The 17,629-nt window shown below is 35.7% G+C and overlaps 1 protein-coding gene across 1 annotated transcript in view; it reads left to right on the forward strand.

The window, feature by feature from the left end:
* PARD3 (par-3 family cell polarity regulator) overlaps positions 1-17,629 on the forward strand; it is a 315,093-nt gene that overhangs the window by 80,319 nt on the left and 217,145 nt on the right. The window contains exons 7-9 of the mRNA XM_029283357.1: positions 551-690; positions 5,400-5,528; positions 16,860-16,898. Of these exons, the coding sequence (XP_029139190.1) occupies positions 551-690; positions 5,400-5,528; positions 16,860-16,898 (308 nt within the window). The remainder of the gene's footprint in view (positions 1-550; positions 691-5,399; positions 5,529-16,859; positions 16,899-17,629) is intronic.

Genomic DNA, 17,629 nt, shown 5'->3' on the forward strand with positions numbered 1-17,629 from the left:
TTAAATCCATTTCCATCTGGTTTTAGGTGTTGATACAGAATTGAAACAGCTTTTGTTATCCTGGTTAATTATCTTTACTGGGAGATTGCTACTGTATGATTCTCCTGGATTTCTTTCCAGCCTTTGAGATCATGGACCAGGAAATATTATTGGAATGACTCCATACAGTGGTGCTTAGAAGTTTGTGAACCTTTTTGAATTTTCAGTATTTCTGCATAAATAGGATCTAAAATGTGATCTATTCCCTTACACAAGTACTAAAGCTAGATCAAGAGAATCCAATTAAATAAATGAGGAATATTATACTTGTTCATTTACAGTATTGAAAAAAACAAAAATATATTAAGAATTGTTATTGAAACTGTCTGATATGGTTATCAGAGCTATATGCACATTGTGATACTGAAAAACCATATCAGACTGTATTTATTAAATATGATGAGCTATAGAAAGAAAATATGGATGCTTAGGTAGCTTTATGTAAATCCAAAATTTCTGATAATGCAGAGGCACAGAATAAGCTGACAATACTTTTAAATAATTTCTATAGGTACTGAAGGCCTAGGATTTAGCATCACTTCAAGAGATGTTCCTATTGGTGGCTCAGCTCCAATTTATGTGAAAAATATCCTTCCAAGAGGCGCAGCTATTCAAGATGGAAGATTAAAGGCTGGAGACCGACTCATTGAGGTGATGAAATGTCACAATGCTATTGGGAATTTTATAAGTCCTTTTGGCAAGCAACTTACTTTTATATGAGTTATGTAGCAATCCAATTAATTTTTTCCCCTCATCTCCTCTGCCAGGTTTCTAGAGTATTGTCTTCTGATTTTCATATTTTCAGAATAACAATGTTAATAAACAGGAATATCTTAACTTGCTTTACAAAGAGCATCTGTCTCATTTAGAAAAGAGAGATTTTTAAAATATATATATTAGGATGAATGCACAGGCTTGATTCATAGAAAATAATTGGAAATATCAACCTTTTTGGTAAGATGTTGCTATATTTTTAATAGATTGTCATAAGGAATAATGCACTGCAACAATTTATTCGGGATAAGACATGAGGCTTTGTATCTCAGTTTAATTCCTATAGCAAATTATTTATTGAATAGGTATAACAAAAGCTGAAGATATTTAAAAAAATAAAATCTGTTTCATTGCAACAATTTTGGGGAAAATTATTCTTAGTAGCATAGAACAGCAGGAATTTGCCTAGCCTTAGTATTTGTGCCATATCTGATAAGCATTTTTGTAATGACACAAATTATGTGTCTTGGATCAAACTCTCTAAGCTGTAGTTTTGGACCGATATCTGGAAAGATGAAATGATTTGACCTTTACAGTTCATTGGAAGAAAAAAAAAATAGATTAACCTAACAAGGGACAAATAATGGATGGTGATGAATTTGAGGAACAAATTTTAGATATAAAGCATTATGTATGTGTGGTCAAAAGTTAGTATTTAAAAAAATGAATAGAGGTAATGGTCATAGTCTGTCAAAACAGAAACAGTTCTTGATAGATTTGACAAAGTTGTATGGGAGGATCTAATACTGTATTATTATTGTGATGTTTATGATGTGGCATTGCTATAAAATATGGCAACCACTTTTAATGCAGGAGGGTGCTAATTTCATGGATTCATTTCTTTTCTTAGCAGTACTCACACAGGAAGACATAGAAAACAAAGAGGAAAATATATAATAATGTTTATTCTTTCTACAATGAAAATCATCTAATGTTTAGTCTAATAGCTACCATTTGAAAGAGTATGGACCATTTTAGAGAAGTATGTCTTAAAATATTAAGATATCAGAGGAGGTTTGTAGCAAATTGTTCCCAGGAATAAATTGTATCTCAGATTGGTTCCATCATTACTATTTATGGTTAAACATTGTATATTTCTTTTTAAAAAATGAAATTAGACAGCATTCCAATTATTCTATGCCTCTGTAGACATTGTTTACATTTATACTGTAACAATAGGAAGAATTCTATATTAGAATGAAACAAAGTCCATGTACCTTCTCCATGCCCAAAGAATTTTATGGTCTAATTCCTTTATTCACTTTTGAAAAAGTTTTTCTCCAAAAGCAATACATATTTTAAAATAAAATACGATCCTTATGAAGCACCATTAAAATTATTAAAATCTGTATATAAATTCAATTTTTTTATCTGATATGAAACAATATATAACAAGGCATTGGTCAGGCAAATCTCCCTGAATAGAGTATTTCCCAGTCTGAAAGCTTGTTTCTCATATTATCATATCTCACATACATTAATGTTGTAAGTATTAATGTACAAGTAGATTGATGTGGAAGCAGCTGATAGCTTATGGATTAAAGAATTTTAAAGTCCATCATAAGTTTGTATTGTTTTCAGTAGTGAATCTTGATCCACTTCTTTTATAAGGACTAGCTTGTCCCTTTATTAATTAACTGATTGACTTATATGTCTACGCATCTTGTAAAACACAACTCTGAGTTGTTCATAATGATTTTTTAAAAAACAGACACGGAAAAACAACAAACAAATCAGGTACCTTATCCACCATTTTGAACCCATAAATCCACACAATCCTAGGCTCCAAACATATCTATCCAAGTATTTAGGCACAAATATTTAACTTAAAAACCATTCTTAATGTGGTGGTGGTGGTGAGGGCTGCTGTATCCAGATCAAAGGAGGTTTCACAGCGCAGAGGCTACTATGAAAACTATTTTAAATTAATGATCTTTCTATACCTCTTCCTACCATAATTTCCTAAACCATACTAATGAAAATGTGGAATACTTAGAATACCGAGAGCTGAAAGGTTCCAGGTTAAAGTATCTCAGTTTAAATTGTGCCTTTTTGCTATTCTCAGTTCTACACATTCATTGCCTATGAAATCAGTCGCCCTGCACCAGAACTAACTAAATCTGTCAAGCTTCACACGATTCTCTGTAAGGAAATAAGAAACAGAAAGATTTGCATGTGGAAGTTTTTGGAGATTCTCTTTATGATCTTGTTTTCCAAGTGAAAGGCATCTTTCATTTGGAAAGGCATCTGGATTGTTCTTTGGGCATGCTGGTTTTGCAATAGTGCAGACCTTTTATGATGGTTCATAAAGAGCCAGGTTCCAGTTTATAATAAAATCCAATAGCTTTTTTTGCTCATGCATTTAATTACACTGAAATTTACTTAAGTACGGTTTAAGTTCTCAGGCAATTTAGCAGTATTGCAACATATGAATGTATTATTTATGCTAATGGATTTCCTATTCCAAGATAGAAGATGATGAGATGTTAACATTGTCCCTAATTTCTATAAGGAGAGTTTTAAATAGCGGTGATTGTCATAGTTGATTTAATATATTTTCTTTTCTCTGGAGCTTAGTTCTTACTTGCTTACCTCAATATGACTTGGTTTTACATGTATGTGGTCTGGTTTAGCCTATTAGTAAATTTTCAACAATAACAATGTCCTCATAAATGGTCCAGATAAGAGAATTGAAGGAGCACTCATCAGATTTGTGGATGATACTAAACTGTGTCTATGGGTGGAGAGGATTACTAACAACTTGGAAGATAAAATCAAGATTTAGAAGGATCTTGACAGACTTGAACATTAGGCCCTATCCAACAAGAAACATTTCAATGGTAAGAAAAGTAATGTCCTGCATCTAGGCCAGAAAAACCAGATGCACAGATACAGGATAGGCAGTACCTGGCTCAACAGTTGTGCCCAGTGATCTAGATATTCTAGTGAAACACTGCTTAAATATGAGTCAGCAGTGTGCTGCAGTTGCCAGAAAAGCCAATGCAGTCCTAAGATGCATCAAGATCATGAGAACTGATAATACAGCTCAGTACTGCACTGCTGAGGCCACATTTGGAATATTGTATTCAGTTCTGTTCATGATACAAAAAAGATGCTGAGGCCCTAGAAAGAGTGCAGAGAAGAGCAACAAAGATAATAATGAGTTTGGAGACTAAGTCATAGGAAGAAAACTATATAGCCTAATAAAGAGAAGGCTTAGGGGAAACCTGATAGCAGTCTTCCAATACCTGAAGGGCTATCACAGGGAACAGTGGATTGATTTATTCTCCAAAGCTCCTGAGGGCAGGCCAAGCTGGGTGGAAGCTGGTCAGAGAAAGATCCCACCTGGAAATAAGGAGGAATTTCCTTAGAGTGAGAATGATTAATAAGTGGAACAGTTTGCCCCCCAGAATTTGTCCGAGATGATACAGGACTCCCTGCCTTGGGTAGGAGATTGGACTATTGTTGGGGTTTTGAGTATATTAGGATTTTTGTTTTGTTTTTCATAGCAGTAATTTAAACTTTGTATTGTAATATTAATAATTGTCAGCTTTCTTTTATCTATTGACAGATTTGGTAGCCTAGATTTATTTTTTTTTCTAATTTCAAGAGTTGGCTTCAATCTAGCCCCTTCAAATTTATGTTTATTATAGTCTGTAGAGTCATCATATTTCTATAGTAAAATTTCCGTTGCACCGTTGTAGATTCTATTTTATAGCTGGCATATATTCTTGAAAATAAAGATTTGTTGGAAAAACATTGTGATTGAAAAAGTCATTCTTTCTGATGCTGGAAAAAGTAATTTCTTATACATATAGGCCTAAGCAACTTTCCCCCCAATTTTTGTTGTAAATTTTTGTCACAGGTGCTAAGTTAAACTGTTAGGCTCCCCCTTCCCGCCCATTTCATCTCGGAATCCTTCTTTGCCTGTTCAGAGATAGCTGATAATCTTACTTGTGGGCTATGGAGTATGACACACTCATGCTTAATCATAATGTATTTAACTGTGACTTTTCTGTATACTAGCCTTGGCTGGGTCTGCAGATGTTAAGCCAAAACCAAACAGACTATATTACTTTTTAGTGTAATTGGGGAATCTGGTCATAATTTTGATGATATCTAGCAACTTTTGGTGATTTATTTATCACTGTGATGGGTAAATAGCTAATAACCCTATTACATAAAGAAAAGGAAATCGGCTCAAGGAGTAAGCATGGATTGTGCTAGAAAGATCAGAAGAGAGCAAAAGCAATTACCTCTTTTTAATTAGCATTTTCTCTTTGTAGTTGAATGCTGAGCAGTCATAACCAAGGAAATAATGAAATCTACAGTTTGCTGAGTCAACTGTGGAGTTTAAGTGTCTGAGTAATTGATCTGAGAGGTAGCATGATCCATTTTTTAAACTTAAATAAAAACATTTCGAATTGGATTTATACACAAGTAAGGAATGTTCAAGATTTCAGCGTTAAACAATGATAAAGGATATTTGTTCTGTTCAAAGTTAACCTTCAGTACTAGCTAATCTATCATAACATCATTCTTTGCTATGGCTACTTTAAGATTTCCCCTCCCCCCCTTTCTTTTAGGTAAATGGAGTGGATTTAACAGGAAAAACCCAAGAAGAAGTTGTTTCTCTCCTGAGGAGCACTAAAATGGGTGGATCGGTTAGCCTACTAATTTTTCGTCAAGAAGAAGCATTCCATCCTAGGGAATTGGTGAGTATTTTATTTTATTTTTGTTCATTTCATTTTAAAGTGATTGTGTTTATTTTAAAAAATGAATATCAGAAAATAATCTGACAACCTGCTGTTGCACATGTGTAGGTAGAAATGGAACACACAGAAATCCCTTCTATTATGTTACCCATGGACGCTGTTTCTGAATTGTTTTTCCATATTAATATGTGAACCAATATTTTCAAATCATGGGTGACAGGAAATGCAAATTATAACGTGTTCATGGCCCTTGCTTTTATGCCTACAGACAATGGGATTGTTCTGTCTTTTGTACTCGCTTCTCTGTTGGAAATTTGTTGTTTGTCATACTGAATGAGCTTGCTTTTTTATTGCTCTGAGAGCATTAAAATTAATCCAGAATGGTATGTAAGAATGCTGTGGTTTGGAAAAGAGGAACTTGTGCAGGGACAAAAATGTTCTTTTTATTAAAATAATGATCCCCATGTGGTGCAGACTCCCCACAGTTCTTAATTTAGCAAAATGATTCAGATAATGCTTTTTGTATAATAAAACATTTCTATTTAGGCTACTGTTCCACAAATTAGATGTAAATGTTTCCCCAATAAGTATGCAAGATAGCTTTTTTTGTATGTGGATAAAGCACATATTAAATATATAAACTGTTTTATGGTGGATCATACATTAAGCAGTCTCATTTCTAAAATTTATATTAACTGACCAGGAACTCAAGTTTGTCCATATAAAGCAAAACATTTTTTCAGACTTCTCTGTAATATAAAATGAAAACTAGCTACATAAATCTCTTCTTTTTGCTTTAAATCCTGTAATATCAGCAGTATAAATTCTAGGAATTCTGGGAAAGGTAACTTTTCATAGTAGCTGTTACTCATTTTAAGGATTTAAATGTTTAGGAAATTCAATTTCCTGGGACTTTTAATATGTGATGTTCTGATATTATAGTGCTCAAAGCTTTAGGAAAAGAGAAACTAGCAAATCCTTGCCCTAAATTTTGAAGAGCTGCAACCAACATTTTTAGTGTTAAAATACTATGTTAAAAGGAGCAAAGATGTGAGTAGAAAACAACTATCTAGGTTTCTGAATGCTATGTGTCAATCATGCTATTTGAGTTTCTTCTAAATAATAAAAGCTCTGATATGCAGAATATTTTCTTTTTTGGGTTGCCCTGTAGGTGGCCTGTTATGATTTGACCTAAAAAGAAGGCTATTCTTAGGTAAAAGGAAAAAAAGTTCTCTTTTCACAGATGGGGAAAAATTATTATTTGTATTCGTATTTGAGGAGTTAGTCATTGAAACTATTATTGGATAAAAGAGGAATAGCAAAATAATAGTTATTAAGATGGATGAGTATTATATATGAGTCACAAATGTGACACAGGCAGCTTTACAAAATGAATGAATGATTGAACAAATAAATAAAATATAATGTAGCACCCACTATCAATGATAGTATAAGTGTATGCCACATAAAATACTGTATCTATTACCCAATGTATATTCCCAGATGGAGAAATTCATTCCAGATATGGTACTGGCTATCATCTTGGTGGGCTTCATAAAAGGGCTGCACCAATTCATGGAAGTCATGGAGATCAACAAATATTAACCTTAATTGCAATGTAGCTACATTTGTAGACCATATGCAAGAGAGACGAGTGGACTTTCTTGTGTAGTTGATTGGCCACTGCAAAAACAGCCTGCTGGACTAAATGGGCCAGAGTTCTAATCCAACAGGACTTGTGTTCTTATGCTTATGTTCAATATCGTATTATGTTTTTCAGGAGATCAGCACATTGAAAAAATTAAGTTTGTTACAAATTGTAGCAAACCTTCCATGTCTAAGCAATTAAAGCCATTTCTTTAATGGAAAGAGCATTTTCCTTTTTTAGGCCTAGGACAGGGGTCCCCAACCCCGATCCGTGGACCCATACCCGTGCTGCAGCATGCCAGCAACTGGGCCGTACAAAGAAGCAAAGCCCCATTCTCTGGATGCAGGCAGCACACAAAACCATGCCCCTTCCGGTCCACGGAAAAATCTTTCTCCACGTAACCGGTCCCTGGTACCCAAAAGGTTGGGGACCTTTGGGCTAGGGTCTAGTAGGCCTTTCATAATTTTATGAAATGTACACACAAACACATAAATAGGTTGTAGAATAATTTGTAGATGGATTTAAAATTGAAAGTTTTCAGATTTATGCCAGTAGAATATATATACAAGTGTACAGTATTATGTATAGCTTTGAATACAGTTACTTAATTTGTAATATGATTATACCCATAAATACTAGGTTATCCTGACTGACAATTCAGATGGACAGATGTTAGTTTCCCAGATTTATAACTGTTTATGATGTGTAATAACATAAAAAGATGCAATTAATATAAGATAGAAGCAAGTATAAGCATAACAGTTCATCTTTAAGAAACAATGTTGAAAACATTTTTTCTGCTGATAAAATAATTCCTTTCATTATCCAAATTATCTCATCATTCATAGAAAACATATGGACAATAATATCAAATAAAATAGATATCTGTAGTATTTGTATTCAACTCCAGTATTGAAGTCAATGAAAATGTTGATTTCTTTTGAAAGAAATCCATCTCTTTCTTACTCTGCAATAATTTTCATATAGAATCAGACAGGTTATATATATCAGCCTGATTAAATCATGTATATCAAAAACCTTGAAAGAGGTTTTGTCCATTTCAAACTGATTTGTTCTAAAATCAATTTGAAATCAAGGAGAGAAGCAATCTAGAACTAAGGAGAAACTTCCTGACAGTGAGAACAATTAACCAGTGGAACAACCTGCCTCCAGAAGCGGTGAATGCTCCAACACTGGAAGTTTTTAAGAAGAGACTGGACAGCCATTTGTCCGAAATGGTGTAGGGTTTCCTGCCCGAGCAGGGGATTGGACTCGATGACCTCCAAGGTCCCTTCCAACTTTATTATTATTATTATTATTATTATTATTATTATTATTATTATTATTATTATTATTATTATTATTATTATTATTATTATTATTATTATTATTATTATTATTATTATTATTAAAATATTAAAACCTGTGTTCAGAGAAGCATTTTAGAATAGAACAGAATAACACAGTTGGAAGGGACCTTGGAGGTCTTCTAGTCCAACTCCCTACTCAGGCAGGACACCTTATATCATTTCAGACAAATGGTTGTCTCTTCTTAAAAACTTATAGTGTTGGAGCATTCACAACTTCTGGAGGCAAATTGTTTCACTGATTAATTGTTCTAATTGTCAGGAAATTTCTCCTTAATTCTAGGTTGCTTCTCTCCTTGATTAGTTTCCATCCTTTGCTTTTTGTCCTGCCTTCAGGTGCTTTGGAAAATGACCACTTCTTCTTTGTGGCAGCCCCTCAAATATTGGAACACTGCTACTATGTCACCCTTTTTTTCATTAAACTAGATATACCCAATTCCAGAAACCATCTTCATATATTTTAGCCTCCAGTCCCCTAATTATCTAGGTTGCTCTTCTCTGCATTCTTTCTAGAATCTCAGCATCCTTTTACATTGTGGTGACCGAAACTGGATGCAGTATTCCAAGTGTGGTCTTACCAAGGCATTATAAAATAATATTAACACTTTACGTGATCTTGATTCTCTCGCTCTGTTAATGCAGCATAGGACTGTGTTGGCTTTTTGGCAGCTGCAGCACACTGCTGGCTCATATTTAAATGATTGTCCACTAGGACTCCGAGATCCCTCTTACAATTACTACTATTGAGCCAACTACCACCTCTACTATACCTGTGCATTTGTTTTGTTTTTCTTGCCTAAATGTAGAAGCTTATTTTTTCTCCATTGAATTTCATTTTGTTAGATAGTGCCCAGTGTTCAAGTCTGTCAAGATCCTTCTGTATCTTAAGCCTATCTTCTGGAGTGTTGGCTATTCCTGCCAGCTTGGTGTTGTCTGCAAATTTGATGAGTTCCCCATCTACCCTTCATCTGAATTATTAATGAAGATATTGAAGAATACTGTTCCTAAGACAGAGTCTTGGGGTACCTCACTGCATACTTCCCTCCATGTAGATGCAATTCCACTGAGGACTACATGTTGAGATGAAATACAGCCAGGAATTATGCACACATGGACACACACAAATACACTTTTCATTTATACTTATGTAATAATAACTAAAATTAGAAGAAGTAGATGTATATTAAACATTTCAAATTCAGAACATGTTGAGGTTGAAGAACACTATTCTGAATCTGGAACAGTTGGTTCAAGCCCAAATTAGGGTATTTTGTCCAGACTGGATGTGTTTCAAGTTGAAAACAATTATTTGAAGTTTGGAATTGGTGCTTTCACTTGAAATGAGGCTGTTTCTGCCTTGGGATCTTCCAGAATGAGACAGTCCTGTTCCTATCTTGAAGCAGTTGTTTTGAGCTGAAGTCATTTTGAATGTAAAACATTTTTTTAAAAAAATACACTTTTAGTTTTGAAAGTAAAACTAACATCCCAGTTATATTCAAGAGTAAGCAAGGCCCATTTCAAATACAAGGCCTGTAGTGATCTGAGAGTCATTTTACCCCTTTGTTCTCATAATCTTATAGATTTTCTAGAAATTGGAGATGCTGAACCAATTAAGTTTGGGTTTGGTTTCTGTTCAGAAGTAATACTTACTAAGAAAATTTCTGTTTGGCACTCTAGTGCTGAGAGTGTGAATGGTTTCTGTTTTGATGGGATTTTTCATGTTTTTCCCATCATGTCTATATATAAAATCAGTCTATTGTCCCAAGAGAATGACTGGATATAGTTTTCTTTTTTTAAAAAAAAGTCTTATTATAAAAGAATCTGCAACAAAGAAAGAATGAAGGAAGAATGGGTAACATGTAACTCTGCTAGTTAAGGACCTGCATTGACTTCCAAGTATGATTTAAAATGCTATATAACTCAGGTATGGATATCTTTGAATCTGCCTTCTCTAGATTGAGTCTTAACTGTCTGAAAACATCTCAAGGACAATGCTTGTAAGGTTATCTCCACTTTGGGAATGCCATCTATAGGGATACCTTATTCAAAGCTCTTTAATTATAGCCTTTCTATATAATAGGTTGCCTCAGGTATCTGGACCATTCCCTTCACTTTCGATTTCTCAAAAGCTGTGAAGACACAAAAGTAAGAAGGGTCAAGTTGCCGATGGTGTGGAAGTTATTAAATATTGGCCATTGATTTGATAATGATAATCTGATACTTTTCAGTTGCATTACTTTTGAACTCTTCCCCCACCCCATTTGCCAACTGTAGAAATTGAAGTCCAATATCTGGGGAAAACCAGGTTAAGATAGTCTTTCAGATACAAAGATAATTCTAAGCACCAGGACTTAACTGAAGTGCAGTATACAGGGTAAATGCAGAGGAGGACTTGATCTGATGACCTCTTGAATGCCAAAACCTCATAACTGCTGAATGGAAACATGGAATTTTGTCTTGAGCCCATATAGTTCAACGTACTTGTATTATTGACAAAATAACAAAAGATGTGGATATTTGAGTTCTATTCTTCTCAGAATTGATGGACCGAAAGTGTGGATATGCTTTGATGATATTAAAGTATGAATTAAGCACAGCCATAGATCAATGAATTAAGCACAGCCATAGATAAAAAACCAAGGTTTTACTTTCTGCAGTTGATTTAAGTTTTCTCTGCTATACACATTTTGCCAGTCTGCAGCACCACTGATTTGGGTTCCAGGGACCAGTATTTTAGAGGATGCCATGTGAAAGTAGCAGAGAATGGGTTAATATTCAAAATGGTAAGAGTTATTGTATGATGTGTTGCTGCTGATAATGATGTTGATGTTGAATAAGTACTTCTTGACCTTGTGTCTTGTAATTGTCAGCATCCAAGATTATTCCCTCTTGATTGTAAGCAGAAATTAATTAAAAATTCCCATTTCATAATATAGCTGATAGATTTGGTTGTAGGTCTGAAGCTTGATTGAGAGGAGTTTCAAAATATATTATATTCTAAATGTATTGAGATGTGAATGTAGAATATAAAAGAGAAACACATTGGTGCAGCGGTTAAGGCATTAAGCTAGAAACTGGAGATCATGGGTTCTACTCTTGTCAGGCCTAATACCAAGAACGGTACTTGGTTATTCTCCGAGATGAATTCTTTAATGTTTTCACACCTATAGACAACATTTTACAAGAATGAGGATTCTACTATCTGTTATACTCTACAAATTATTAGGGACGTGCTGTCTTCACTCACTTTTCCTCACATATAACATCCAGATTGAATTGTCTCTTACTCCTCTGGAATGTACTCCCTGCCTTCTGGGAATCCACCTCCTTACTACAATCCATCAAATGTCCTGCCTTAGCATGAAGCCAGCTGAGTGACTTTAGGTCAGTCATTTTCTCTTAGTCCTAACATTTCCCAAAATGTTGACCAAAAAATTCTATGGGCCTGTTCAGGTGATCTTCAGTAACCCAGACTGAGTTGGAAGGAGAGAGAGATAAAAAGAGTATTCTTTCCATGCTTGGTACCTAATGGATACATATATAGACATACATACATTATACTGTATGTGTCAAGTTTCCTGAATGTTCTTTACTTAGAACCGTTGGCCTGTACAGCATACAAAGATCAAACTAATTATTATGGAATGGTAAGCTGACAAAAAATATGGCAGGAACACAGCAAATTAAAGGATCAGGAGGGGAAGGAAAAGTTTAATAACAGTTTGTCTTTAACAGAGATGTGAGAATTCCATTGGAACTGAAGAATCTTCTTGGATGAGAAGCAAAATGTTTTCAAAGAAAAAAACCAAGAAAGTCCGATTGTCTTTTGGAAAAGCACCTTTGGGACAGTTGCATATTTTGCAAGGCATATACATTTCACTTCAACCAGTAGCAATTTCTAAAGCTGCCTCATGAACTTTGCAAAATACATAGCTGCTTTAGTAATTGAAAAGTTAGAAGCAGGGGAATCGTGTGTTTATCTGTGTTGTGAAACATCTCACTCAAATACTCTTTCTTTCTTCCACCCTTCCCCTCATCTCCTTTCTTCCACCAAATTTTTACCTCTCCCTCCCTTACTTTCTTTTATCAGCACATGTGCTGAGATTCCACAGCCATTCTATTAAAGATAACATACATATAGGAAAATAAGCCATTTCAATTATTGTTATTGACATTTTGAAATATGTTGTGGGATACATAAAATTTCAAACAGTGTATTAACTCTTCAACTGTTGCACTAGAGAAGAATATAATAATAATAATAATAATAATAATAATAATAATAATAATAATAATAATAATAATAATAATAATAATAATAATAATAATAATAAAAGTTGTAAGGGACCTTGGAGGCCATCTAGTCCAACACCCTGCTCAGGCAGGAAACCCTATACCATTTCAAACAAATGGCTGTCCAGTCTCTTCTTAAAAACTTCCAGTGTTGGAGCATTCACCACTTCTGGAGGCAGATTGTTCCACTGGCTAATTGTTCTAACTGTCAGGAAGTTTCTTCTTAGTTCTAGGTTGCTTCTCTCATTGGTTAGTTTCCATCTGTTGCTTGTCTTGCCTTCAGGCGCTTTGGAAAATAGCTTGACTCCCTCTTCTCTGTGGCAGCCCCTGAGATATTGGAACACTGCTATCCTGTCATCCCTTGTCCTTAGAGTAGAGTAAAGTAGAATAGAGTAGAGTAGAGTAGGGCAGAGCAGAGCAGAGCAGAGCAGAGCAGAATAGCATAGCATAGCATAGCATAGCATAGCATAGCATAGCATAGCATAGCATAGCATAGCATAGCATAGCATAGCATAGCATAGCATAGCATAGCATAGAATAGAACAGAATTGAATAGGAAGGGACCTTGAAGGTCTTCTAATCCAGCCCCCTGCTCAAGCAGGAGAACCTATACCATCTCAGATAAGTGACTGTCTAGCCTGTTTTAAAAAATCTCCAGTGATGGAGCGCCCATGATTTCTGAAGGCAAGCTATTCCACTGGTTAATTGTCCTCACTGTCAGGAAGTTTCTCCTTACTTTCAGGTTGCTTCTCCCTTTGGTCAGTTTCCAACCATTGTTTCTTGTCCTGTCCTCTGGTGCTTTGGTGAATAACGTGAACCCCTCTTCTTTGTGGCAGCCCCTCAAATACTGGAATACTGTTATCATGTCTCCCCTATTTCTTCTTTTCTTTAGACCAGGGGTCCCCAAACCCCATTCTGTGAACCAGTATCGGGCCACAGCATGCCAGCAACCAGTCCGCACAAACAAGCAAAGCCCCCTCCGCGGGATACAGGCAGCACACAAAACCACGCACCCTCTGGTCCGTGGAAAAATCTCTCTCCACGTAACCAGTCCTTGGTGCCCAAAAGGTTGGGGATCTCTGGGCTAGGGTCATCTTTGTTGCTCTTCTCTGTACTCTTTCTAGAGTCTCAACATCTTTTTTACATCGTGGTGGCCAAAACTGAATGCAGTATTCCATGTGTGGCTTTACCAAGGCATTATAAAGTGGTATTAACACTTCACATCAGTGGTTCTCAACCTGTGGGTCGGGACCCCATTTGGGGTCGATCGACCATTTCACGGGGGTTGCCAAGCAAGGCTGTCCGCCATTTTTTTTGTCCGCCATTTTTTTCCCCTTTTCCGGCAGGTGCCTTACCTCCCTTGGGCTGGGCCAGCTGGTGGTCGGCCTGCTCCGTCTCTGCCGCTTGCCAGCTACGCCTCGGCCGGCGCAGGGGGCGGAACCACACATGTGCGGCGCTCCCGGGCAGGGAAAGTCCTCGACTTACGACTGGTTGGGTAGTCCTCGACTTACAACCGGTTTAGTCCTCGACTTATGACTGGTTTAGTCCTCGACTTACGACCGGTTGGGGTCGCGGCATTAAAAAGGTTGAGAACCACTGCTTCACATGATCTTGATTATATCCCTCTGTTAATACAGCCTAGCACTGTGTTGGCCTTTTTGGCAGCTGCAGCACACTGCTGGCTCATATTTAGGTGATTGTCCACTAGGACTCCAAAATCCCTTTCACAGCTACTACTAGTGAGCAAGGTACCACCTATACTATACCTATGCATTTGGTTTTTTCTTGCCTAAATGTAGAACATTATTTTTTTCACCATTGCATTTTATTTTGTTAGATAGCACTCAGTGTTCAAGTCTGTCAAGATCCCCATGTATCTTAAGCCTATTTTCTGGAGTGTTGGCTATTCCTGCCAGCTTGGTGTTGTCTGCAAATTTGATGAGTTCCCCATCTATCCCCTCATCCAAATCGTTGATGAAGATGTTGAAGAGCACTGGGCTCAGAACAGAGCCCTGGGGCACCCCACTACACATTTCCCTCCATGTAGATGCAATTCCATTGAGGACTACACATCTATTGTCATTACCCAATGCTTCCAAATGAACAGTGTCTTTTTTCTTAGTTTCCTTCCCTGTTTTCAAGGATGTTGGACCAATTTTTGTATATTTTAGTTTAGACTATGTTTTTTTAGAATTATTAGCATTATTTGGAAAAATAATATCTTACCATTTCTTAAGTGTCGAATGCACAAACTTTGCACATGACGGCTTCTGCTGAATTATTTTGTTGCTTGGACAAAAATGTCAAATCACAGAAGGATTTGGGGACCATAATGCTTCGCTATATGAAAAGTAAGCATTAACGGTTTCCAATATTTATATTCTAAATGAAGATATTCTGTCTTGGGCTGCAGTATTATTCTCTTCTCAGGGCTTAGATTAATGTTGGGTTGAAAGGTATCTTGCAGTGTCCCCTCAGGTTCTTTCACTAGTAAAAGAGGCTTCTGTTTTCTTATCTTATTCTTAGGATGGTTTTGAATTTCTTTTGAGGGATTTCTTTTGAGCTGACTTCAATGCTGGAAATAACAGAAAATATCACTCTTTATATTCCTTTATTTTATGCATCTTTCTAATATGCTGAAGTCTTCCCAGATCCCATGCTTCCCAGACTGAAAAAAGCAGTATTGGAAGAAAAGGATTTTTCTTGAGGACAAATGGAAGGCAGGGAAGTAGTAAACTGCTGGAAACATGATTATTCAATAAAAAGTTGGACATTATTTAGCCATTTTGTAATTTAAAAAAATGCAAAAAACATTATAAAATTGCATGAAATCTGCTGGGGAAAAGTGCATAGTGATGTTCAGCTTAAAAAACCAGCCCGAAATGTAAAGATAAGCACTATAAAATTTCATCTCATTTCTTCCTTTATCTCATTGCAAGTTGATCTCACTGTAAGTTGTTGAACTTCTCTTTCTGCACTTATAAAAATTATCAGCTTTATGTCAAATAATTCTGTCTACATGTGATGTGCTGTAAGAATGTTGGCCTCCTAATTTTCTTTAAGAAAAGTACAAGGAAGTTGTTAGGCTAGCCTAAAATAGGGTTGGGGAGATTGTATTTCATTATATTCAGTGAACCATTCCAACTATTATGCTATGCTAATCCTGTGTTTGAAATAGGCATGTTATATGCATTCAGCCAAAATACAGGTTGAAAAGGGATACCATTCAGAAGTTTCAATTTGGAGGACACTTGGAACTGAGGCTGTTGGGTCTGGTTTGGAGATTTTTTTGATAAGACTGTAGAGGTAATCCTCAACTTACAGCTATTCATTTAGTGACCATTCAAAGTGATGTTTTTCACCCTTACAACTGTGGCAGCATCCTAAAGTCACATGATCAAAACTCAGATGCTTAACAACTGACAGGTATTTATGATAGGTACAATATCCTGGGATCATGTAATCACCTTTTGTGATTTTCTGACAAGCAAAGACAGTGGAGGAGCTAGATTCTCTTAACTGTGTTACTAACTTAACAACTGCAGTGATTCACTTAAGTGCATAAAATGGAACAAAGCTTCCTTACAACTGTTAAGAACAGTTCTGTTCTTGCTTAAGAACAGAAATTTTGGGCTCAATTGTTGTCATAAGTGGTGGACTACCTATATTACATAAATGTTCCCTCTCCAGTCTACCTGCGTCTATTAAAATCACTAAATATATACACGACTATTGTTCCTTATGCAGCCTAAGGGAAGGGGATGGGAGAAATGCTAGAATATTCTTATTTCTGTCTTTTAAAAATAGTTTCCTCTGCTGGGCTCAAATGGCTGTTTAATCAGTAGTTTTGGAATTTTTAGATTAACTTTTAAATAGAATTGATTAGTATCACTGGTGAAAGATTTCTTATTACTATTAACAGCTATGAATCATTTTGGTTATCAGGTTGCTTGCTTGTCCTCCTTTGAAGCAAATGCCTTTTCTAGCCTTGTTCTGATTTCATTTTTTCCCCACTTCTTTTAGAATACTGAACAAAGCCAGTCACAAATTCCAAAGGAAACGGTAAGAGTTTTGTCTTTGACATGTCAAGGAGGGTTGCAATGATTTTTGAATTAATAATGTTGGCGTACTCTATCAAAGGAAGTTTTGAAGATAGCTTTGTTCACAATGTATACTGCAGGTGGCTGTCTCCAGCTTTAAATTTAATTTCATGTTACACGCTATATTTACAGTAGCTTACATATATTCTGCAATATTTTAGGAATTAGAACTTGTGGCCTTGTTTCAAATCTGTATATTCAAATGCATTATTTAGATAAATAATTTAGATATGGATAAAAATGCTATCTCTAGTTCGAGAAAATCATTTGTTGACCAACATCATTCTACAAGTGATTAAAACAAAAGAATCTTGAGACTGAACTACAACTTCTGTCATCCCCAGTCATCAGTTTTTAGGTCTCAGGACACATGTTCCCAAAATACTCACAACTATTTAAGAAGGAGTATTATATTTATTTTGAAGCTGTGGGTGATCTTCATTAACATATGAATTAATTGTTAATAGATTATATAAGTAATTTAAAGCAGGGGAGTTCATACTTTTGGTTTTGCTTTTTGAAAATATTTTTAATAAGAATTATAATGTCCTTAGTAGCCAAATGGTCTGTAATAAATACCAATTACCGTATATACTCGAGTATAAGTCGACCCGAGTATAAGCCGAGGGACCGATTTTCCCACAGAGAACTGGGAAAAATTGGTGACCCGCGCATAAGCCGAGGGGGCATTTT

This window comes from Protobothrops mucrosquamatus, unplaced genomic scaffold, assembly GCF_001527695.2.
Source record: "Protobothrops mucrosquamatus isolate PMUCROS unplaced genomic scaffold, P.Mucros_1.0 scaffold61, whole genome shotgun sequence".
Taxonomy (NCBI): domain Eukaryota; kingdom Metazoa; phylum Chordata; class Lepidosauria; order Squamata; family Viperidae; genus Protobothrops; species Protobothrops mucrosquamatus.